This window comes from Schistocerca gregaria, chromosome 1 (genome assembly GCF_023897955.1).
Source record: "Schistocerca gregaria isolate iqSchGreg1 chromosome 1, iqSchGreg1.2, whole genome shotgun sequence".
Taxonomy (NCBI): domain Eukaryota; kingdom Metazoa; phylum Arthropoda; class Insecta; order Orthoptera; family Acrididae; genus Schistocerca; species Schistocerca gregaria.
This window is the reverse complement of record NC_064920.1, coordinates 715,130,015-715,156,753: the sequence shown is the minus strand read 5'-3', so window position 1 is coordinate 715,156,753 and position 26,739 is coordinate 715,130,015. Positions and strand designations below refer to the sequence as shown.

Here is a 26,739-nt window from a genome sequence, read left to right as displayed (position 1 = left end):
ATAAACTTCATCGTCATTGATTTTACTGAATCTGAACTGGAAAACTTGCAACTGTCATTACATTCACTGCAGATTAGTACAAACTTAGCAGCCAGACCGATATGGCGTTCAACATGTAGAGGAACGTTTCCCCTATAATACTTTTTGCAACACAGATTCTGTTCAAGAACTACAGACAATTTACTGATGACGATAATCTGAAAAACTTCATTGACATCTTCAAGCCTTTTATACATATTTTCAGCATTTTTGAGTTTCCTACGCACTAGTAGCTGACGAAGGTGCATAGCACATTGCTGACACCTATTCCTATTTCTCCACTCAATATCTCACTCATTATAGAGGTATGCTCACTCAGTTTTTCAGGATAGCAAATGGAAAGCTGCGATACGGAAAATGGCCAGTGTGTGTGTTTGTGTGTGTAATGAGTGATACGAAACAATGTGTGTACAGTGTGTGCAGTGACTGATAGTGAGATGTGAGTGAACAGTGTGGCATTACATTATTTAATAAGTTATTTGTGACAGAAGCGTTGTATACCAGCAGTAAATCCAATGATTGTCTCTAACTGGAATTCAGTAAATGTATGTGTATACGAATTAGCTTATATTAAATTGGTCAAAACTTGTAAATACTTTGACATGTTCTATATCCTTGTAGAAAAAGATCTACGGATGAATAAAGCTACTACTACTACTAGTACTACTACTACTACTACAAATATTCGCTGGGGTTCTGTGGATTAGCTGTATTGGCACATCTTGGTTCTTCCACCGTTGAAGACATTGAAATAAAGTTTTTCTATTGAGTGTTGCCTGTTATTAGTTTTCTTCTGACATTTCACGCGTTTTTTTAACACCTTTCCACTAGCCCCTGCCATCTTCACACAAAAATTCAAACAATACTCGAGCATATTCATCGTGTATTCACGACACTTAAACAAACACTGAAGTCAAAGACATAACAAGGGAGCATCTTTTCCACACTGGCAAATAGTAGAATACGTCACGTAACACAAATTAATCACTAGAAACTAGCAGTCTTAAAATCACAGTGGAAGACTGACAGATCTGCAGTCGACCATGACTGGGAAAAAAACTGAGCGCATCATTTCGGAAAAATGATGAATTGGTTAGAGTTTCAGTACTACAACGTGAACTGCATCAATTTGAGGAAGAAGTCCCGTAGAATAGTTTAAGACAGTAAAAAAATAGATATTTTCATGAAAATATGATTCTACGTTCGCTTAACTGGCTGGAATGTACTCCACTCAAAATTCACAATTACAGCTTCAGGACATGCTTATATCTGAACATAATCTGGAAACCCTGGGTCGGCCCGTCTTGCACTGTGACGGAAGAATACTTACGTAATTACGTTCCAGATGATTGTTATTTTATGCACTGGAAACTCAGGATCACCACTTCTTGAAATGTGGCTAATTGCACAATCCAGGCCGCAGTCAACAGTTCTTGCAGTGCTTTACAGCGAGTATATCCCAGTAGCGAACGATGCTTCACAAGCTGAACCGAAAGCAACGCCTTATGATATATATATATATATATGCTTCTCGTAAATTTGATGTTATTACATTTTAACACAAGTTTAGTTTTTATTTAATTTAAATTTCGTACAAGCAACTGTGCGTAATATCGCATTTTGACAATTGAACATCTGAACCGTCTATTAATCATTAGCACAAGGTATCGTTAGTTAGCTGCAAGTAGTCTATGTAGTTGTAGATTCACGTTTAAATAAGGAGTAGATGACATTCATTACTATTAAATGCTTTACTGAATGACGTAAAACCTTTGATTTCTTGTTCTACGAAACAGCATATAGTGATAAGCAATCTGCAGATATAATAGGATGCTACACAATACATGTATGTGTGTTAGAATTATTTGTATTCAACATAATTATTCAAGAATGAGCTCTATGATGTTGTAAGAATACGTAGCCTTACGTTATTCATTTAGAGTAATAATCGATTAAAATTTATTATTATTAATACTGATTTTATTTCTTTGAATGAAACTGTAACAAACAGGTGCGTCTTAATTCACAATTCAACAGTCCTTATAACTTTGCCTTTCGTGAACCTCGCATCACGAACGTAGATATCTATCTAATTAAATATAAAATCCAGCAAACATATATCACTCAAAGTTTATTAATACCGAGCTGATCTACCGCTTAACGAGTTTCCTTTACTTATATACGTAATGGCACAGTTTGTCCTTAGCTTTTGAATTAATAGCGACCACTTTAAACTTAAGAGATAACTGAAAACTATGCAAGCCATACAATTCTTATCGACACCGTTAATCTCTTGTTTCGTTTCGGTATAAGTATTTTCTTTCTTATTTAATACCTACTAGATTTTTCCATGAAATATTTTTTGAGTTACGTTTCTCTCGGGTAACACTCTTTCCACAACACTTTCTGCAAACGTGACGTTATTTTGATGTCACACGCAATATCGACGACCGCATGATCGGCTATCGACTTTGTTAGAAGGAAGAATGTGAATGTTAATGCTCCTCGTTTCTCTCGCAGCAATTTAAGCTGTCCTCTTAGGCTCCTGCCTAACCATCCATTCGGAAAACGCTAAATATTTATTTCATCCTTCGTTCTCAAATCAGACGGTATGTAAATAACATCGTTTATTGCAGAAGATACATTGTATTACGTTCACAAAAAATTTTCAGAACGTGTTAACAACTCTAATATGTAAATAAAAAATATTTGCATGTGACAGGACGCGAACGCACAACTTTCGAATCTCATAACCACGACATTATCCATTATAATAGCATTTAATTATATGGTGGTAGCCTCCTGTTTTGATTATTGAAGGTCTACATCGTTGATGCCTTATTAAGTGATATTTAGTGATAACGGTGACGTGTTTGTAATAAATTTTCAGTGCTCCATTGCCTTGAAACTGTGTACTGCAGGTTTTAAAGCAAGCGTGTTTCGTGATTAATTTGTAAATTACTGACAATAATAATTCACTTCTGAGAGACCACTGTTACGTGAAGGTATTAACCGTCGATAAATCATTATATAACATGTTATTATAGCAATAATTGTAACAAATCATTTCAAGAATGACGTGTTTTTGTAAACCTCCGGTACGCGCGCATGAACTCTTGTGAGTGTCCCGTATCGAACGCTAAAATAGTAGATCATGCAGTTGTCGATACTGCGTGTAAAGTCATAATGACGTCACGTTTGCGGAGAGTTTGTGAAACGAGGGTTACCCGGATTTTTGTTCCAGAATTAGTAATAAACCAATAATATTTTAATATTTAAATCTCTTTTATGAAATTAACAAAGATTCCTCTTCTTAAATTAATTCTATTACTGATTCAATTTTTTAATTGACCTCATGCTACTTCTGGAAAGAATGCATTTATTTTCAAATAATATTGGGGACTTCTTAATTTTTGATCGACCCACCGAACTTTATTCTTTCTTGCACATCATAAGTCGACCACAGTGAACGAGAGCCAAAATTCTCTATTCCCCAGTACAACCACTTAAGACCCATGAAGAAAAATGCAAACAAAAAACCTACGGGCCACCACCACTTTGAACCCTGAAGTTATACAATTCAAACAAAATTTAAGTTTCTTCTGGTGTTCGCAAATCACGTCCAACTATCTTCATCTGTTGTAGTTGTCACTCGTCACTTCAAATCTGTAACGAATGCTAATACTGTGACGTGCCTGCGTAAGTGATTTAAATGGGTTACTGCTTAACATTACGGGGAAGATCTTGGCAGTTCAAGGGCGATCAACACTGTACGACCAATATGTAGTTTCGTTCAAAAATTCCCCACTGCGTGTGGAACAAAGTACGTTACAAATTCAGTCACTGTTGGCCAATGCAACAACGCATCCTTTCTCTACAACAGTGGCACCACATACACAAAATTTCAGCAGTACTTAGTTGCATTTGAACTTGCCAAACAGGAACACTAGCTAGAAAACACAGAACCTTAAATCAAATTACACTCCTGGAAATTGAAATAAGAACACCGTGAATTCATTGTCCCAGGAAGGGGAAACATTATTGACACATTCCTGGGGTCAGATACATCACATGATCACACTGACAGAACCACAGGCACATAGACACAGGCAACAGAGCATGCACAATGTCGGCACTAGTACAGTGTATATCCACCTTTCGCAGCAATGCAGGCTGCTATTCTCCCATGGAGACGATCGTAGAGATGCTGGATGTAGTCCTGTGGAACGGCTTGCCATGCCATTTCCACCTGGCGCCTCAGTTGGACCAGCGGTCGTGCTGGGCGTGCAGACCGCGTGAGACGACGCTTCGTCCAGTCCCAAACATGCTCAATGGGGGACAGATCCGGAGATCTTGCTGGCCAGGATAGTTGACTTACACCTTCTAGAGCACGTTTGGTGGCACGGGATACATGCCGACGTGCATTGTCCTGTTGGAACAGCAAGTTCCCTTGCCGGTCTAGGAATGGCAGAACGATGGATTCGATGACGGTTTGGATGTACCATGCACTATTCAGTGTCCCATCGACGATCACCAGAGGTGTACGGCCAGTGTAGGAGATCGCTCCCCACACCATGATGCCGGGTGTTGGCCCTGTGTGCCTCGGTCGTATGCAGTCCCGATTGTGGCGCTCACCTACACGTCGCCAAACACGCATACGACCATCATTGGCACCAAGGCAGAAGCGACTCTCATCGCTGAAGTCGACATGACTTCATTCGTCCCTCCATTCACGCCTGTCGCGACACCACTGGAGGCGGGCTGCACGATGTTGGGGCGTGAGCGGAAGACGGCCTAACGGTGTGCGGGACCGTAGCCCAGCTTCATGGAGACGGTTGCGAATGGTCCTCGCCGATACCCCAGGAGCAACAGTGTCCCTAATTTGCTGGGAAGTGGCGGTGCGGTCCCCTACGGCACTGCGTAGGATCCTACGGTCTTGGCGTGCATCTGTGCGTCGCTGCGGTCCGGTCCCAGGTCCACGGGCACGTGCACCTTCCGCCGACCACTGGCGACAACATCGATGTACTGTGGAGACCTCACGCCCCACGTGTTGAGCAATTCGGCGGTACGTCCATCCGGCCTCCCGCATGCCCCTATACGCCCTCGCTCAAAGTCCGTCAACTGCACATACGGTTCACGTCCACGCTGTCGCGGCATGCTACCAGTGTTAAAGACTGCGATGGAGCTCCGTATGCCACGGCAAACTGGCTGACACTGACGGCGGCGGTGCACAAATGCTGCGCAGCTAGCGCCATTCGACGGCCAACACCGCGGTTCCTGGTGTGTCCGCTGTGCCTTGCGTGTGATCATTGCTTGTACAGCCCTCTCGCAGTGTCCGGAGCAAGTATGGTGGGTCTGACACACCGGTGTCAATGTGTTCTTTTTTCCATTTCCAGGAGTGTACATATCCATAACAAGTGATTTTTCTTAGTGCGGCACTCGCTGTCAGCATCTCACCAACACTGAGAATGCCCTTGTGTAAACTTGACTGCCCAGGACAATTCGGGCAGAATAAATACTGTAAGACCAACGTTAAACCGTTTACGCACCAGTTGCACAAACAAACGTAAAGCGATACCATTACTTTTAATAATTAATTCATTATTTCAGATGCCGTCGATTCTTCTTCTCGCGGCCGGTTGCTACTATTTGCGAGATATTTGCTGCTCAAACTGCTACTGCTGTCGCGCCACCTGTTCATCTTTGTTGCTCGAAGCATGATTACAGTTCATCTCTTCTCCATTGGTGCTCTACAAGATTTTCGAATAATCCCGTATAAGCAGCAATACCATGAATATTCAACGTACTTATCGTAAATTCAACTACTGCACCAATGGATTAAGATGACAAAAATAAGACCAGTCAAACATTCTCCTGCCGAAGCGGGGATTTCCCCTTTTCAGTTCCGACGGTACCAATATTTGATGTCCTATGTGATCGTCATTCCACAATTCTATCATCATCCAACGTATCCTATCCTTTCTGGGTAAGATGGGCGCTGACCTGCTGACACGCACCATCGGGCGGGATTACCAGTTGCAATGTGACTCGCAGCCGTCTGCCAGGACCTCCGCCAGGGTTGGTACCCATGCCACAAATTAGTAACGATCTCAGACTGAGATTTTCACTCTGCAGCGGAGTGTTCGTTGATGTGAAACTTCCTGGCAGATTAAAACTGTGTGCCGGACCGAGACGCGAACTCGGGACCTTTGCCTTTCGCGGGCAAGTGCTCTACCATCTGAGCTATCGAAGCACGACTCACGCCCCGTCCTCATAGCTTTACTTCTGCCAGTATCTCGTCTCCTACCTTCCAAACGTTACAGAAGCTCTCCTGCGAACCTTGCAGAACTAGCACTCCTGAAAGAAAGGATACTGCGGAGACATGGCTTAGCCACAGCCTTGAGGATGTTTCCAGAATGAGACTTTTACTCGCAGGAGAGCTTCTGTAAAGTTTGGAAGGGAGGGGGGCGAGGTACTGGCAGAAGTAAAGCTGTGAGGACGGGGCGTGAGTCGTGCTTGGGTAGATCAGTTGGTAGAGCACTTGCCCGCAAAAGGCAAAGGTCCCAAGTTAGAGTCTCGGTCCGGCACACAGTTTTAATCTGCCAGGAAGTTTTAGTAACGATCTTTTTAAAGGACCTAAGGCAGCGGTGGTCAAACTGCGGATCAAGAAACAAGAGTTACAAACAAGATACTTTTACTGGCCGTCAGAGTTATCGCCATTAGCTGGAACACAGTTCTGGCATCGGCTGTAAAGCTCTTGGAAACCATTAGGAAACGCTTCTTGTGGAATCGCTCGGAATATCGTGATAACGGACAGCATATGGGAAGTGTAAGTCTTTCACAGCTAATTTAAGGTGCAGAAATGAAAAGAACAGTCACATCTCATTGGGCGAGAAAGTTGAGCACACAGACGTGGTGACCACGGTGCTACACGTGATTCCACGAGAATCGTTTGCTGACAGTTTACAACAGCTTTACAACTGATACCAGAAGTTTGTTCTGGTGGTCACTTTGAAGGCCAGCAACGTTATTTTTTAGTAACGGTTTCCTTTATTTTCCGAGATCATTTAACCGAACTCTTCAGACGCACCTTGTACAGTAATATAAACCTAGTAACCACCAGAGGAATTCAGTGTCTACTAACGTTAAGAGATTCTTAAGAGAGTAGATTTCCTGCTCAGTAACAAACAAATACGGAGACAGTAATATATTAAGATGTGCTCAGTTGTAGTTGACGTCGACGAGTTTGGTGGTGAGCTAAGAACACAGTAAGCTGCTTACCTCAGCGACAGAGGAGTAAGTAGTGCGCCCAGTGCAGGGTTGGAGTACGTGGCAGTGGGAATGTTTTGCTGTTTGTTTTCCTGTACTGATGACTCACAGGCGTGCGTGCCTCGTACTGATCAACTGCTATGGAATAAATTTCAAATGAAAGTAAGATGGATTCATGAAAGCGCGTTGCAGAGACGGTCATCTTCAAATGCGGTTCGTATTTGTGGCAAGGAATATGAAGTTAAATTACGTCTTTTGTAATACAATGTAATTAGCAGAAGACAAATGACATTCTAAACGTTTAGTAAGATTTTGTGATCTGTATCACATTGTATAAAGCACTGAAATGTATATACAAATACTGTTATTAATCATTCATCCGCTCACACAGACAACGCTTCGTCAGGCTTATAGCGTCAAAACTTTGGGATCGCCGGTGGCAGCAGTAATCTGGAATACAGAACAGTCGATAGGAAGTGTTGTGAATGGTGCAGAATTTTAACGATCAGTACTTGGGGACCGGCGGCCAACTTTTTGCCTCCTTACTATAGGCAGTCTGTTCGAAGCTCATAACGTACTATTTTGTGTACGTTACCAATCGCAGATATGATCGGTAGGTCGGTAGATATGCTGCCCGAAGTGCCGCCCCACAGTGTCAATATTCGCTCTTGAGCAAAAAAGTTTGACGACCATTGACGTAAAAGTCTCTGTATGTTCATGTTTTTTGCGATGATGGCAGGACTCGTCTGTTCGACTGAGGATGTCAAATGAAATACCTTTCAGCCGTCAATTTGCAACCTTATTTTATTAGGCAACCAATTTCAGCGGTTTATGATGTTTGAAGTGGTCGCTATAGCAAGTAGTCTTGTTCTAAGACCAATGTTGCTGGCCGCTGCTTCGATCACAAGCAAGGTAGATTATTCCCACACGTCGGTCAGGGGCCTGAAGATGGCGTAATAAAGCGCTGAAACTGGTTGCCTAGCAAAATAAGGTCGAAAATAGACGGCTGAAAGGTGTTTGATATTTACCTAAAATGTCAGTAGTCGCATGACCTGTCGGCGTCTGTTCCTCTCATTTATTTCGGAGTTCCAGTATACTGCCGTCTTTTACACTGACGGCTCTAAAACCACTGGCGGACTGTGCTTTTACATCTGCCAGGCAGAAACACTATTCATTGCAAGCGGCATTAGTGCCTTTACGGCAGAGCTGACGCCCATTAAGAGCCCTCCGTCATATTAAACAGGCCTGTACTGACCGCATTTTAATATGTAGTTATTGTTTGAGCACTCTCCAGGTCACTGACCGACGTTACTCTTCACCCTGTGATATCTACTATTCGTGATCTTCTCGCTGAAAGACTGACTGCTCAGTTGTCTTTCTCAGTTCCCAAGTCGCCAAGTCATGTAGATATCCCAGGCAATGAACTGGCCAACCACTTGGCTAGAGAAGCGATTACTTACGCCCCCTGGTGCGGATTTGCTGGTGCATCTAAGGTCAACTACACTGTAATCTAAAATTAAAGCAACAAACTGCTATTTCCCTATCTTGTGTCTAATTAACGATATAATCATACCAACTGTCAACCAGATGTCCGTACGAATGTGTCATGCATGTAAGATGCCATTCTGGTCAACGGACAACCATGCCAATCATGACGTCAGGGTACGTATGAAACAGATACTGTTTGCTGGGTAGCTCGACATCCGCAATCACTGCGTACATAGACGCAGACGGTGCACAGTGGCGCAGAGAAGACACGTACCAGATTTTCTGCAGTGGAGGACAATAGAAAGAAAGGAAGCGGGACAGTCGCAAACTGATTAGCCCCGATGGCTTAATGTGATTCGTTCTGTTGTTTCTCGGATGTGGCGAGAGTTTATAGAGACCGAAACTGTATTCCAAAGCCGGCCGGAGAGTCCGTGCGGTTCTAGGCGCTGCAGTCTGGAACCGAGCGACCGCTACGGTCGCAGGTTCGAATCCTGCCTCGGGCATGGATGTGTGTCATGTCCTTCGGTTAGTTACGTCTAATTAGTAGTAAGTTCTAGGCGACTGATGACCTCAGAAGTTAAGTCGCAGAGCCATTTGAACCATTTTGTATCCCAAAGGCCACGCCATTTCCTACCATGTGTGACTTCAGAACTGAGACCGTTATTCGGCTGTACCGACACGACAATACCGTCTTAGTACTACACGGCAACTGGCATGTGAGATCGCAGCATCCACTGGACGTGTTGTATCGATACAAATGGTGCCCAGACGGCTTTGGCAGAGTGGTCTCCATTGTCGGAGACCTGCTGTATGTCTGTCTCCGACGCGTCTTCACAGAAGGGAACGTCTAGATTGAAGTCATCGACATGCTACCTGGATGGTCAAAGAGTAGGCCAATGTTGTTCTCACAGATGAGTCCCGATTTACTCTGGAGAGTGATTCTCGATGAATGGAAAGTGCAACATGATCTCGGTACACAAACATTGTGGAAAGAAACCGAAACAGAGGACGATCCCTGATGGTGTCGACAGGGATTAGGCTTACCAATCGAACACCTCTTCATGAAACTGTACGGGTGAATCAGCAAGGTTTAGCTGCTGTCAGGTACAAGACGAGATCTTGGGACCTCATTTGCGGTTGTTGCGAGGTGCTGTGAGTCCAGACTTCGTACTGATGGACGATAATGCTGGCCTCAGAGAGCACGGATGGTTGATATTTTCCTGGAAGATATTGCACGCATGGCGTCGCCTGCTCGTTCTCCCGATTTTAATCCCATAGAGCTTCTTTGTCATGCATTAGGGAGACTTTTTGCATCACGTCAGAACCCACCAGGCCGTCTCCAAGACTGTGAGCAGCTCTGCGGGAATAATGGGAGTTGTCGTCTCAACAAGAGATTGATGACATCATTCACAGCGTGGCCCGTTGTCAGATTTGTATTGGTGCCAGAGGTGGTTATACTCCAAACTGAGCACATTAAGCAGTTGTCGGACTGAGTGTGCAAATCCATGAAGTAATAAAAAAACGAAGAACATTTTTGCCTACCGTTATGCGTGTTGCAGTTGTTTACGTCCTGTATGCTTTATATTGTTTCTAGTTTACTATCGGATGTTTGTACTGTTTTATGGCAAAATAAACACAACCTACACAACGTTGCGAAATTTCTGTTTGTTTCTTAAATTTGGACACCAGCGTTGTTTGGGGGCGGGGAACGGCATGGTTCGGTTTTTGGGACATCTCCTGCAACGTACCGGGTCAGACGGACCCTCGATCGTGCGTCCTTTGCCTGCCCCTTTGTGTTTCCTTCTTTCCTTCTTTTAATTGTTTTACGTGCTGCGCCTCTGTTTTCCCTTTTAGGAGTAGCACTCTGTTGCTTAGTGAGCGCTATCCACTTCTTTACAGCTTTGCCTGTGATGGATCGCGGATGGGACGGCGATGGGAGTGCTTACCCCCCTTCACATGCATATCCTCGAGGACGCCCAAGTGCTGCCTCAACTGTCTCATGTAGTTTCATTACTGACGGTCCAACTAACTTCCATTTCATGTTTAGCCTTTCCCTTTTACTTTCCTCCACCTCTTGACTCGAATGCGTTCTTTATTCTGTAGTTTCTTCACCCCTAAGGGTTGGCGGGCACCAGATGCCGGTGGAACTGAGCCCTGCGTGAGCACTTCTGCTCTCTAACCTATCGATATATAGGGTGATTTAAAAAAAAAAAAAGAACGAATTTCAGTTGATTATTACAGACGGCTGCAAAATACTAACACGATAACAGAATTCTTTACAGACGAATGGATAAACTGGTACAAGCCGACCTCGGGGAAGTTTGGATTCCGTAGAAATGTTGGAACACGTGAGGCAATACTGACACTACGACTTATCTTAGAAAATAGATTAAGGAAAGGCAAAGCTACGTTTCTAGCATTTGTAGACTTAGACAAAGCTTCTGACATTGTTGACTGGAATGCTCCTCTTTCAAATTCTGAAGGTGGCAGGGGTAAAATACAGGGAGCGAAAGGCTATTTACAATTTGTACAGAAACCAGATGGCAGTTATAAGAGTTGAGGGACATGAAAGGGGGAGGGAGTGAGACAGGGTTGTAGCCTATCCCCGATGTTATTCCATCTGTATACTGAGCAAGCAGTAAAGGAAACAAAAGAAAAAATTCGGAGTAGGTACTAAAATACGTGGAGAAGAAATAAAAAAATTGAGGTTTCACCGATGACATTGTAATTCTGTCAGAGACAGCAAACGACTTGGAAGAGCAGTTGAACGGAATGGACTGTGTCTTGAAAAGAGGATATAAGATTAATATCCACAAAACCAAAACGAGGATAATGGAATGTAGTCGAATTAAGTCGGGTGATGCTGAGGGAATTAGATTAGGAAATGAAACACTTAAAGTGGTAAAGTAGTTTTGCTATTTAGGAAGTAAAATAACTGATGATGGTCGAAGTAGAGAGGATATAAAATGTAGACTGGCAATGGCAAGGAAAGCGTTTCTGAAAAATAGAAATTTGTTAGCATCGAGTCTTTTTGTGTCAGGAAGTCGTTTCTGAAAGTATTTGTGCGGAGTGCGCCATGTTCAAATGGTTCTGAGCACTATGGGACTTAACTTCTGAGGTCATCAGTTCCCTAGAACGTAGAAGTACTTAAACCTAAGGACATCACACACATCCACTCCCGAGGCAGGATTCGAACCTGCGACCGTAGCGGTCGCGCGGTTCCAGACTGTAGCGCCTAGAACCGATGGGCTATCGCGGCCGGCGCGCTATGTATGGAAGTGAAACATGGACGATAAATAATTCGGACTAGAAGAGAATAGAAGCTTTCTAAATATGGTGCTACAGAAGAATGCTGAAGATTAGATGGGTAGAACACGTAACTAAAGAGGAGGTATTGAATAGAACTGGAGAGCAGGGGAGTTTGTGGCACAACTTGCATGCAGGCTGGTGGTGTTAAGATAACGCCGCACCTCATGGTGAAAGTGAGGCGGGGCGCCGCTGTGCAGGAAAATGAAACCATTGGAAGCTTTGTCAGCTTAACATTCCTAGTGGACACCACCACCTCCAGATCAACGAACCCTTGAGTGGGGGATTAATGACCTTGCTGTTTAGTCACTTAACCGTGACCAACTAACACGCTCATGAATCATGAGTTTCCATTGAATAAATAAAAACAGAGATGAGACGGATGTTACGATTAATCAAGGAAAACCTTCAGTTGGGAAACGGAGCCAAAATTAGTTGGTTACTGTCGAGTTGCAATTTACAATTTCTTTATTGATTACTTCAACCATTAAAAGTCATTTCTTTACCACTTGACCAGGAATCGACCCAAAAAGCTAGCAGGCATGAGTGCCTTTTCAAAACAATTTACTTTACAGTTTACGGCCAAGCCATTTTCACTTAAAACCTGCTTTGATAAAACATTTGATAACAAATCAAAATTTTCCAAGTAATGAATTTAAAAACTTTACTTTACCGTTCATAGCCAAGCCATCTTACTTAAAAAAGACTTTGATGAAGCATTAATAACAAACTTAAAACTTTCTAAGTAATGAAATGAAACACCAATTTGCATACAATTTCGCTACCGAACATGTAGGGAACCACTTCTTTTAAATTTTGGCACAAGATATTAAATTATAAGGGCTCGCTAACAGGGAGGCAGAACTAGCATTTTAAAGGATGCCAAATAGATTAAAACAATCAAAGTAAAGGTAAGGTCCTTAACCTTTTACAAAAACTAACAATTTTAAAGCTACGTAATTTTAAAAAACTCACCAATGAATGGCGAATTTAACCCCTTTAAACAGTGGCCAAAAACAGAGTAAAATTCAACTATTTAACTTTTACAATAACCAACAACTTTAATACCATGTCCTGCCACCTAAATGTCCTGGGATAGAAATTCTTAACCGACCGGGTGTAACGGCGACCACAATTGTCTCCCGAAGGATCCTCACGCTAGAAGCGGACTAACAGACCCACAACGCCTCACATTCAGCAGTCACATCGACCTCACGCGACGCCAGGAGAGGAGGAGGAGGAGGAGGAATCAAATCAGGACTCATAATCCCTGCCCAAAAACACACCCTCCCAGGCAGTACTAATAAGAAGACAAAAGATCACTGTCTATAATTACACCGGTGACAGGGACAGGAAATCCGAACGCAGGAGGCCACAAGGGAGAAAAACTAATCTAAATCAATAATCTCTGCCCAAAAATACACTTCCTACCGGACAGTACTAATAAGAAGCGGAAAATATCACTGTCCATAAATACGCCGGCGACAAGGACAGGAAACCCGAACGCAGGAGGCCACAGGGCAGAAAAGACGCTGGTTGCACAAACCAAAATTCTTCAATTAACATCTAAACCTTTAACCAACTTAACTTGCAGTTTATCAGAGAAACAGCAGGTGAACTCCGATGCAAGGTTCCTCACACCCGACAGTGTCCACGTCGCCAGCGTATCCAACTGGGCACAGTAGCGCAGCCACGCACTCTGTCACCGGAGCCCTCGTCTTCTCTGCACCCACGGCGGCGAAATACCACTCCTCAGGTTTGGCGAGTTACTTGTCCATCATTCCCGCCTCCAGACGGAAAATTCAGACATCCGTTGCCGCTCCCACCGAATAGTGACTCGGAACCACTGCCGTGGCCCCACGGGTGTTCACAGAAAGAGCTTACAGCCTTGTCCCGTCAACTCGTCCCACATGTCTCGCACCGCCAGGATAGACCACGCGGCTTCTCGGAACAACAGCCAACTCTCCGCCACCACGCCACGCCGCGGTCTCATCGTACGACATTCTCTAATTCCCGATTTTAAAAACCGACCGACCGACTCGTCACCGCTAGGCAACCAACCGGCCATCCCACCAAAGATCTTATTTCCTTACACAAGGCTAACAGGAAGCAACGACTCGAAGATCGATAAGACCAGACACGCCGCCACAGAGGAATTCCAACAGAATCGTAAGAAGCATAACGATAAATATGAAAGAAACAATTAACGATGGAATGGCTCAGATCAATCTTAACAGCGCGATATATGTTGAGAGCCGACACACGACTCAAGAGAAAAAGTAGTGAACGGCATTACAGGCTACAGCTACCATTCAGCAGAAATTTAACGTCACTGCAGTAGGTAGCGCAGTCTTAAAGTCATTGTCGATACTCAACGTTGCACGAATGAAAGTATATTGCAAATGGGCTTGTGGAAATTAACTAAATCCGAATGGTGCTCAGAAATAATGTGTTGTCCATGCTGCTATAATAGAGTCAGTGGTATCAGGACTGCGTATCCTTTTTTTGCGTTAGTGATAGGTACTCCATTCAAAGTTCAGCGAATCTTTGAGATATACATCTTCAACTAGCAAGTGTACGGTATATAATGTACAATTGTTGTTTAGAGGGTTTCCGGATGTGTGGTTGCTTTTAAGTTATCTGGATTCGTTGATCGGCTAGGGAAAAACGAACGCATCTGTCGCAAAATGCAAGTAATGTTCTCAATATAAACATTAATGTGGTTTACTGAATGTCTCTTGGTGTTGAATTATCACAACGAATTTATAGATATGAGCAACTAGACACACCATTACAATTCAGTAGTTCCAGTAACATAACAAACATTATTAGAAGGCCAAGCGCTTGGATTCAGAATCAACTTTTCGCACCAGATAACCAGCAAGGAATTATTAAAAGACCGAAGACTTACTAAAATATTCTACCAATTTTCCCCAAAAATCTTGTAAGGCTTTCGCCACAAGCGAACGAGATTTTCTGAAGTAAACTAACTCGTCCGTAAAAAAAAATTGCGAACACTTCAGACTGCGGCTTTCTCGCACCTCATAGATACGTTCGTCTTCTCTGCTCCAGCCCATGAGGCCACGACTGCTCACGACTATATAAGCCCTCGGTCTGCCGCTGCCAAAATTCTCACACAATAGTTCCTATACTTCTTGACACACGCTTTGTATTAAACATATATAGAACACACCAAATCAGACAGAAATTTTCACTTTTCTATAACGTCCGCAGTTTTATGCTTAGTTTTTTGGTTTTCTTGTAAATTGTGGTTTTGTCAGTACAAAAGTTAATTTAAGGTATTATGCTGTTTAATAATAACGAATATGTAGAAATCGTTTCTGTTGTAGATAAATATCTTAGATTCATTAATTATGATGCCGCTACTGCATGTATCAGTTCATTTTTATTTTTGTGAGTACTTCACGTTTTTATAGCTCAGAATATGTTTTTTGGCGTGCTGTTAAAATTATACACTGATTAGCCAAACATTATGACCACCTGCTTAATAGCTTATTTGTCCGTCCTTGGGGAACGACATACATCTATGATTCTGCGTGTTAGGGATCTGAGACTATGTTGGTAGATCTATTTCTACGCACAGGTCATGTAACAGGCCGCTGATTTGCGTACGCGGTGATGGCGCCCGATTTTGGGTTCCGTAGGATTTACATCAGGCGAATTTGGTCGCTGAGACATTAGCGCGAGTTCACTACAATGCTCCTTAAATCTCTGTAGCACAGTTCTGGCTCCAAGACACGGAAGATGACATCGCCATCGGTGAAGACATCAAGCATGAAGGGATGCAGGTGGTTCGCAGCTTTCAGAGTGTCTTCAATTACTACCACAGGTCCCACGGAAGCGCAGGAGAATGTTTTCCATAGCATAATACTAATCCCACCGGCCTGCATCCGTGGCGTGCTTCATGTTTCGAGCCGTTGTTCTCGACGACGGAGTTTGTGGAGACGACTATCGACCTAGAATAGTTAAAATGTGATTCACTACACGTTTCCACTGATCGACGGTCGAATCCCAATGGTCCCGTGCCCTCTGCGAACGTAACTGATGATTTCGTTGTGTCAATAAGTCAAAACGTAGGGGTCGTTTGCTGCTGAGCTCAGTGATGTACGATGAACGATGTGCTGCTCCGACACATTTGTGCGTGGACCAGCATTGTGCTCTTTCGGTAGAGATGCCACAGACAACTAGATAGTGATCCTATTTTGCAGAGCAGATAAGCCTCCGAACTTCCATGTTCTGTGAAGAGTCGTGGGCGTCCAATCATTTATAGCCTAATGGTAGTTTGTAACGTCCCTTTAGAAAAATTGTAATTGACTGTGCTGGTAAACCTCTTACGTTATTTGATTTTCAAACAGCTGAGCAAAACTGAGCGTACTCAGACATTTCTCTCTTTTACTTATTCTCATTATCACTTAACTGACACACAATACTTTTTTTTTTTTTGCGCAGCGCAATCTGACTTTGAATAATCCCCGCAATCTGACTTTGAATAATCCCTACAAAAGAATGGTCCTGACTAACAATAACCTATACCTTTCATGAATCACTTACCTCACAAAAATCTTCGTTACTGTAACTACTGCAATACAGCGAACGCCAATACTGCCAGCTAAATAAAAGATTCTAACTACTGAAGGCACTAACTACTGATAGGCATAGTTAGCAAATGAAAGATTTTGATAGAGAACAAACAATGTATTTACCATAATAGTGTTCAAATGTTATATTATATTATAACATATATATCAGTTCATGACATCCAGTCTTACAAATTTCCTTTTTCTGACGGACACACGTCCAAATCGTCCGTTCTCAAAACCGTACCATCTCTATCCCCACATCCACCACTGTTGACGGCTCACCAACTGCGCAACGCTACGCGCTGTTCACATCCAACTGCCCAACACTACACAAGCGAATATTCCAACAATGAGTCCAACCAGCCACAGATTGCACACAGCACAGTCAGTGATTTTCATACAGAGCGCTCCGTGCATTATTCTTTTGTCTCTTTCCGTAGATATTCACGACAGTAGCTCGTGAACATTCGATGACAGCTGCCGGTTTCGAGACCGTCGTTCATAGGTTCTGCGTAATAATAATCTGCCCTTTGTCAAAGTCACTTATCTCCATGGATTGCACGTGCCCAGATCTTCGCTACTGTGGTTCCCTGTCCGTGTCTGCTCCGCTTACATATTATTGCTACCGCTTCACGTGCCCCCAGCGCCACCAGGGGGCAACCAACATCGTTGTGGGCGGTGGTCATAATATTTTGGCTGATCAGTGTATAATATTTACAAAACCTCCATTTCTATGTTCCGATGAAGTTCCTCGACCTCTATTTGTTGACACATAGTTTGCCATAACTACCCAAGAAGATCGGAAGGTATTCATTTTATTTACAAAACTTAGTTAAGAAATAACTCAGAAACTACTGGTCTGCTGGAGGGCACTTTTACATATACCGATTCGTATTGTGTCCCCTTCCTGTGGATGTACTTGGTTATTTTATAGCGTTCTTCGATCGGGTTTTACAGGATATTACCCTATTAAGTGAGTGTAGTAGGAGAGAGGGGGATGAAAGGGGGTATGTGAATCAAACCAGATACCTTCAGATCACTGTAACTAGCTATGCCATTGATCTGATAACGTTCGGAACTGCTAGCAACCACCATTTCATGGAGTTGTATATAATCGGCATTAGCGGATCTCTGTTTGCTTACCTTCTAGACTTTTTTAATGTTTTTGTTGAAATTTTCTTTGATATTGACATTTCTTGGAGGAGTGTTTTACTAAAAAACATTAGCCTATAAGATGCAGGTAAGTAATTAAGTCTGTTAATAAGTTTATCAGCGTATTTCAATGTTTGTATGATAATCATAATGTGAATGCTAACTTTCCAACGCCAAGGTTTTTCAGTTTTGCGCTATGGGTCAAACCGGGTACACCAGGTAGGCCAAAACTGGGTCGATCAAGAAAAGAAAAGAACCGCAAGGCGGAACACCACAAGAGGAAGTAGCACTTCAAGATGACGTACCTCAAGCCACTGTGCTCCAGGACAAAGTTTATCAATCTTCTACAACAGAAAAATTTCAATATCCACAAGATTAATTGGTTGCTGGTCTTGGGATTTCAGGAATGACAGACGTATTGGTTGCGACTGATTTAACTTCTCGTAAGCCACCGCCATTGTGTGTATCACGACATCTTCTAATGCGTGCTCCAAAGATTGATTTCGTGGCAAGTACAAAGAAAATCACCAATACCGGAAGGACAAAACAGTAAAACTGACCTCCTCTCCATAAGAAGTTATTTGGAAGCTGAAGAGAAAGCAGAAAAGAAGAAGAAAAGTGAAACTCAGTGCTATTAATAACGTTTATTATTATTATTATTATTATTATTAGGAATAATTACGGAAACTTTGCATGTATTAGTCTAATATTTTGAAAATTTGAAAATTTGTCAAAAACCAGTTTTGGTACTTAAAATAGATTTATGGTATCCCTTGGTAGTATTTTTAAGGGTTAATGTACGCTTTCATGTATTTTTTGCACTAGAATAAAACTTTCTTTTTTTTTCATGTTATTCTATTCGTTTAAATGGGTATCCATATTAACCCTCGGGTGTCGTTACTCGCCTGCTCAAATAAGTGGTGCGGGTTTCGACACCAGCTCCAGGCGATTGCTGCTACAATGGCGCAGATCGTCTCTGACAAGGGAACCTCCCCATCGCACTCCCCTCAGATTTAGTTATAAGTTGGCACAGTGGATAGGCATTGAAAAACGGAACACAGATCAATCGAGAAAACAGGAAGAAGTTGTGTGGAACTATGAAAAAATAAGACAAATATAGAAACTGAGTAGTCCATGTGGAAGATAAGCAACATCAAGGATAGTGTGAGCTCAGGAGCGCCGCGGTCGCGTGGTTAGCGTGAGCAGCTGCGGAACGTCAGGTCCTTGGTTCAAGTGTTCCCTCGACTCAAAAGTTTAATTTTTATTTTCAGACAATTATTATCTGTCCGTCTATTACGTTTTCATCACTTTTTTGGGAGTGAAAACCTAAGTCGGGCAAGGTAGAAGAATCTTTTTACCCATTCGCCAAGTGTAGAAGTTAGGTGGGTCGACAACATATTCCTGTCATGTGACGCACATGCTGTCACCAGTGTCGTATAGAATATATGAGACGTGTTTTCCTGTGGAGGATTCGGTTGACCTATGACCTTGCGATCAAATGTTTTCGGTTCCCATTGGAGAGGCACGTCCTTTCGTCTAGTAATCGCACGGTTTTGCGGTGCGGTCGCAAAACACAGACACTAAACTTATTACAGTAAACAGAGACGTCAATGAACGAACGGACAGATCATAATTTTGCGAAAATAAAGAAAGTAAAATTTTCATTCGAGGGAACACTTGAACCAAGGACCTCTCGTTCCCGCATCTGCTCACGCTAACCTCGGGACCACGACGCTCCTGCGCTCATATTATCGATGATGTTGCCTATCTTGGGCATGGACAACTCAGTTTGCATATTTTGCTTTTTTTTTCATAGTTCCACACAACTCCTTCCTCTTTTCTCGATTGATCTGTGTTCAGTTTTTCAAAGTCTATCCACTGTGCCAACTTATAAGTAAATCTGAGGGGGTTGGGACGGGGAGGTTCCCTTGTGAGTGTAACCTATCACTAACTTTGTTACACCTTACGCGTTCCAGTGTTACGTCATCCTCAAAGGATTAGATACGTAACACAGTACTTACTGAGCAACATATAGCAAACATGAATCTGTCCAACGTATACAGATACAGCGTCTTGTCGCTCTTATAATGTTGTGACATGCAGATAGAGGCTTTCCATTTACATCTCTTAACATTGTTGGGCAGATCCAATTTTGATACTGTTTGGTCCATAAGACATTGTACGTTACATATTTGATCCTTTTAAAATGTCTTAACGCCGAAACGTGAAAGGTGTAACAAAGTCAACAAAAACCCTCGTAAGACAAAAGTCTTACTATATTAGGACTAAATGACATCTTATAAAGTAGTTGTGCAACATACATCATTATATTAAATTTCTGTTAAATGGTTCCCTAAGTTTAAAAGTTTGTTTTCGTAGAGATTTTCTTTCGTAATGCCTTTATTTATTATTTCTGCCTTCAAAAAAGTTTAAAGATTCGAGGATCAATGAGTACAATATTTGGGGGATGCTGAGCTATAAAGAATTATAAAAAATGTATTTTGACTTAAAAAACTAAATTGTTTTGTATTAAATTTTATCATTAAACATGGTGATAATTGGTTTGCTCAAAGGACCAAACAGCATGGTTTGAGGATTATAATAATTCATGAATACTTCACAATACTAGTGTGTCATAAGATAGCATGTCTGATTGGTAAAATGTCTGACTGCACAAACTACAATATAGTGTACTATGATTAGGAAAAGAAACTACTTCTGGTGCTATGAAATACTGTAGGATAAGAAACAAGATAATGCTAGACAGCTAAATATTTCGTCCATAAGGGACGGCACTATGAGGGCTGTGGCTGTTGATCAATACAAATAAAACAGTTTCTGCTTCGGTCACTTGTTTATTTTGCCACTACGCAATTCGAATGTTCACACTATTAGCTTCAGGTGGAGAATTGTTTATTTACATGGCTGGTGTTGGTGAAGAGTACAGATGTCTTTGCACATTCACAGATCAAGAGCAATTTAGGTTGTTTTGTGTACTTTCCTAAAGATAAAAATTATTGATTTAGAAAACGGTACTTTAGAAGTTTAATAAAAACGAACGCATTGTGCAAACTTTTCTTATGGTTGAATTTAGCCTGCACATTGCTGTGTATGGAATGTATGGAATTGAGAACAGAACGATGTCTAATTTCGTTCTCCAGCTATTGGGCTTCATGTTCGACAGTCGACTGTGCATTTGCATCCCTGTGCATCGGGAATCATGTGGTCAAACAATCGTCACATTTCATAAACGGTTCAAGATACTGAAACGTGGTATTTACAAATGATAATACGCAAATAATATGATAAACACTCGAAACTTTTTTATTCAGTGAGATATGGAAGTAAATCGTCCGCAGCAGTGAAAGGGTCAGCACAATCAATAGCACGTAAGTTCTCTAAAGATATCCAGATGGGGTGTGTAGGATCTTTTAGCAGCCGTTCATGAGTCCCATAGCCTAGTAGTCAAGTGCACCAACCGCCAGTTCATTGGCTTTGGTCCGATACCTGCGCCTTGGTTTTCTTCACCTTATTTCTTTCCTCATAATGTTAAACGATTTAGTGAAAAAATTTTAATATATTTAAACCGTTAACTTAGCTAAATAAAATTTATATAATTAATTCAGTTAGTCAAATGTCTATAAGCCACCACATTATAGCATTTTGATACAAATCTACATGGCCGGCCGGAGTGGCCGAGCGGTTGTAGGCGCTTCAGTCTGGAACGACGCGACCGCTACGGTCGCAGGTTCGAATCCTGCATCGAGCATGGATGTGTGTGATGTTCTTAGGTTAGGTTTAAGTAGTTCTAATTTCTAAGGGACTGGTGCCCTCAGATGTTGAGTCCCATGGTGCTCACAGCCATTTAAACCATTTGAAATCTACATGAGTGCCACTGGGTAAATGCTTACACGTAAGAACTGAGATCCCAGAAGCATCCAACGTACAGTGCAAATGACTACTTCGATACGAGTGTGCGAATACACGATGCAATGCTATAGTGATGTCATTTATTTGAAACAGGGGCTGTGAAAGCTATTCTTAGGATGTGAGGTAGTTAATCATATAGTGCTATTTTTTCTGACAAATATTTGTTCAGTATTGAACCTGACAGGCAAAACGTTAATACTGGAGAAGTAGAAAAAAACCCTACTCTTTCGTTGTGTAATAATCTAATCGTGGATAACATATGGTGCGCAGGTGTGGGAGAACAAAGCTGGCCTCCACATCATTCAGCGTAACGACGTGCAGTGAAGAGTACCATAATACGGAAGAGACCTGCAAGCATCGCACTTCGGGTTTGTTTCTTACTATGATTTGAGGATCAGGATTTGTGACTACCCACAATCTCTTACGTTACTATTATCATAAACATATTATGCTAGTATTTCGACGAAGTTCTGCAGCCCCAACTTCTGCCGTTACCATGTGCCATGAGACGTATATACCATAATTCAAGTAAACATTTGTTTCAGAATGGGAAAATCCGAGGACAGTATGCCACAGCCAGCATCAAAGGACACAGCAGGAACTGGTTATGATGCGGCAGGGGATCCAGTTAGAAAGCCACACAGTGAGGCACCAACTGGAAACGTCACTGCAGAAGATCCTCTAATACCCGGTACGACTGAGCTACTCTGTATTTGTCGCTAATAGGCCAAGTCTGTTTGGTATCCTAACGTAAGAAGATGCACATTACTCATTCCCAATGCAATTGTAACATTATGTTAAAAATTCTGTGTCATGCATATCTTTCGTTTTGAATTTCTTTGGATTATCACAAGAACTGTAATTCTTTGACTACCACTCAAAGCTATCGGCTCTGGTGAATAATGTACGTGTTGCGAGATTCATCTATGTGATGATTTGTGGCCTTATAGCCGGCCGATGTGGCCGAGCGGTTCTAGGCGCTTCAGTCTGGAACCGCGCGACCACTACGGTCGCAGGTTCGAATCCTACCTCGGGCATGGATGTGTGTGATGTCCTTAGGTTAGTTAGGTTTAAGCAGTTCTAAGTTCTAGGGGATTGATGACCTCAGATGTTGAGTCCCATAGTGCTCAGAGCCATTTGAACCATTTTGTGCCCTTATAATTCAAAGCCTTGGTCCCCTCACTTTCAGTGAGCAGTAACTGAGATGACGAACTTCGTGTGCTGTAGACTTTTATTCCCAGACATCATGTTTACCATTTGCATACAAACTCAAACTGGCATTTCTTCACTTTCTTACGCATCTGTCTAGCGTCTTTTCATCTTATTTTTATTGGCTGAAATAGTATGAGATACTTTATACAATTAATACTAATCTTCAGAATGAAACTTTCACTCTGCAGCGGAGTGTGCGCTGATATTAAACTTCCTGGCAGTTTAAAACTGTGTGCTAGACCGAGACACGATTTCGGGACCTTTGCCTTTCGTGGGCAAATAAACCATGTCTGTTCAGTCGTCTGCAGACTGTGTGTCCTGAGACAACGCTTCCAGTGGCTACCTGCAGTGTTCCATGGCTGTCTGTGCTCACTGATGGTGAGATATCGGTGTTCTTGTGGTGGTGTACACTGTGGACGTCCTATACTGAAGCGCCAGGACACGGTTACTGTCTGCTGGAACCGTCGCCATAATCTTGAAATCACTCTTTGTGGCACACGGTGGGCCCTTGCTACGACCTGCTACGTTTGACCAGCCTCCAGTCGCCGTAGTATTCTACCCGTCAAAACGTCATCAATATGTGTTCTTTGAGCCATTTTAACACACAGTCACCATTAGCAGGTCTGAAAACGCCTGCACACTTACTCGCTGCAACGTACTCTGACATGCACCAACACACCTCTGTGTATGTGGACCGCTGCCAGCGCCACCGTGCGACGACCACAGGTCAGATGCACCGCATAGTTGTACCCCGAGGTGGTTTAACCCTCCAACCGCCCACCACTCCTTTGACCATATATTAGCATTGTTCTTAATTTATGAGCATGGGTGTATGATGAAATTATGTTTTCTATGTCCTTGGACTACCTTTTATGTCAGTTTTGGAAGACCACAGAGTGACTGTTCTGTATTTCCTGTGCAGGCGGCATGATGAAGGTCCCACTGACGCTGGGGCCTGAGTCGTGCACCGTCGTATGTCCAGCGTGTTACCAAACCATCCAGACACACGTGGAGGTCAAAACAACATCCGAGACAAACGTACTTTCTATCCTATGCGATCTCATTTCGTGAGTATGATTTAATTCTCATTAACAGGTAAATAACGTGATTCAGTTAATTTATGGCCTAAGTGCAATGCTGGATCTAAACGCTCCCATTTCAACATCCATTCTCGACATTTATATCTAGAGTATTCCGTATCTTCTACCTACTGAATAATGTAATACTGAGTTTGCATCTGTTTCTGTCAACAAGATCAACTGTACTGAATTACCAATAGCTTCTCGTTAGTACTTTATTTCTTGCCGTGATGTTTTTTACTGTTACTTTACTTTAGTATGGCATTAATTAAAACTTTAATATCTTCTGGTGACCGTATTGGTGTAACAAATTTTGAAACTGCTCCCCAGTTTCTCATGACGTCATCACGAGCAACAGCCATAGAACCTATCCTATACTTTACTATAGTCATTATCTTAAGCTCGGCCTGTTTCCTTGACATCACCCTAAAATAACCGATACATTGCGGCACTGGCTTCCTCCTTCTCTTTTTCTGCTTTCTCAGGGCACAGACAACACAAAGACATTGCAATACTAATTAAAAAGCTAGGTGCTGCCTTAGAGTCGTTGGACGTCATAAAAAAACTCCAGAAAATAAGTATGAACTGCAGTGCATAACTACTACAATGTTGACTACTCGAGCATATCCAGTCACTCCTCTTTCATTTGAGCGTGCAAAATAATTTTTTTTTTAGCCTCAGCTTTCTGAGGAGTGGCGACCCACTGTGAATTCCTCTCCTGCGTTAACCTTTTCATCTCAGAGCAGTACCTGCACCGTGAGTCCTCAGCTATTTTCTGGATGTATCCCAAACTCTGGCCACCTCTACAGTTTTTACTCTCTACAGTTCTCTCTAGTGCCATGGAAATTATTCCCTGCCGCCGTAATACATGTCCTATCAACCTGTCCTTTTTTCCTTGTCCATGTTTTCCATATGTTTCTTAACCGCGAATTTACTTTCAAAAGTTTCTATTACGAATTTACTTTATTTACTAGCGATTCATCAACAACATTAACACATTTAATCACACTATGTGAGCGTGGAAGTAGTTGCCAGGGAGTAACTGATGAAATCAAAATGAAATTGCTTTTAACAAATGGGAATTTTATCCCTAAAAACTTTTTTTAAGAAACTGATTTAAAATTAGAAGCAGAACGCACTCCCTAAACATCAACTTAAAATTTATTCAGAGGGAGAAATAAATAATTTTTTGAGTGTATGAGCTTTCGGGTTGAGAACCTTGCCGCTTCATTTTGACACGGCCGTAGTCACGATCGCTGACAAGAACCTCTGAAAGACTACGCAGATGCAAATCTGCGACACACCAGATTACCTTAAAGTAAAAGTTTTCACAATTCACACAAGTAAACAAACTATGCACCCCGTAGGAGGGATGGAAATGGTACAAAACACTAAAACTAAAAGATTAACTTGCCACCGAAGGTGCAACTTGATTTTAACTTGTAAGAAAAGTCTTACGGTGGAAGGTTGGCAACTTTATATACTAAAATAACCATTTAAATAAAAGCCCATGAAATGCAATCTTACATAAAATTATACAAGGTGAAACGTCCCCTCAGAAAAATTATACATGACTGTGCTTAAACTGCCACACAATATTTTTAGCGCAACGCAATCTGACTTTCAATAATCCCTACAAAAGAATGGCCCTGACTAACATTAACCTATACCATTCACAAATCACTTACCTCACCAAAAATCTTCTTTACTCGAATACAGCGAGCGCCACTACTGCCAGCTAAATAAAAGATTCAAACTACGGAAGGCACTAACTACTGATAGGGATAGTTAGCAAATGAAAGATTTTAATAGAGAACAAACACTGTATTTACCTTAACATCATCAAAGGTCATAATATATACTGCAGTTCATGACATCCAGTCTTACAAATTTCAAAACTCCACCATCTCTCTCCCCACGTCCACCACTAGTGGCGGCTCACCTCCAACAGCGCAACGCTACGCGCCGCTAACAGCCAACTGCCCAACTCTACAATGGCAGACAACAATGCAAACCAGCCACAGACTGCACACAGCATAGCCAGTGATTTTCATATAGAGCCCTACGTGGCGGCGGCGTTGCCAATAAAAAAACCTAAACAGCCTACTTACAAAGGTTAGCCAAACATGCTCTACAGTACACATATACCGCCTCTCAAGATGATAGCCAAGATAAAGTATATTTCAGAAATTAGGCCGTTACACTTAAAGCAATAAATTTGCTAACACACCGAATCCGACAAACATGGCAGAAGCAGCTATTAACGTACGGCAGATTGATAGGGAGATTACCGAACAAATCGAACCGCAGGTTGCTCTAACCCGCCCCTACTCTTCAAGGGAAAAAACGAACCACTCAATTCATAAATAACCACCTTCCCACGGGTGGGCAAACGGAGAAGAATGGTGGGACGACCCCAAAGCAAAGAGGCTGGTGACCTCACCAAGAAAACAAATTGAATTTAACAAGTAAATGAAACAACATATCACCAATCACTTAACTTCTAACAAACTGCGATTTCTGGCGAAGACCTGGCGCAGCACTCCCAAAACGCTCTCCCGAACCGTCCGCTGCCAGCCGCTTCAACTGACGCAGGAAGGCGCGCCGATCTCCCGTCTCACGGCGTCGCAGCTCGCACCGGCCAGACCGATGTCGTAGGTTGA

The 26,739-nt window shown here is 42.4% G+C and overlaps 1 protein-coding gene across 7 annotated transcripts in view; it reads left to right on the top strand.

Moving 5' to 3' along the window:
- Window positions 1-26,739, top strand: part of LOC126365983 (lipopolysaccharide-induced tumor necrosis factor-alpha factor homolog) — a 75,267-nt gene that overhangs the window by 28,097 nt on the left and 20,431 nt on the right. For 5 of the 7 annotated variants that reach the window (XR_007566291.1, XR_007566290.1, XR_007566292.1 and 2 more), the window contains 2 exons: window positions 22,331-22,476; window positions 23,920-24,064. Coding sequence is in view for 3 of the 7 variants with exons in the window: in XM_050008814.1 (XP_049864771.1) it covers window positions 22,332-22,476; window positions 23,920-24,064 (290 nt within the window). In the remaining 4 variants the exon portion in view is untranslated. Of the gene's footprint in view, window positions 1-22,055; window positions 22,154-22,330; window positions 22,477-23,919; window positions 24,065-26,739 lie in introns of those variants that run through there. The other 2 variants (XR_007566289.1, XM_050008804.1) reach the window with 2 other exon arrangements.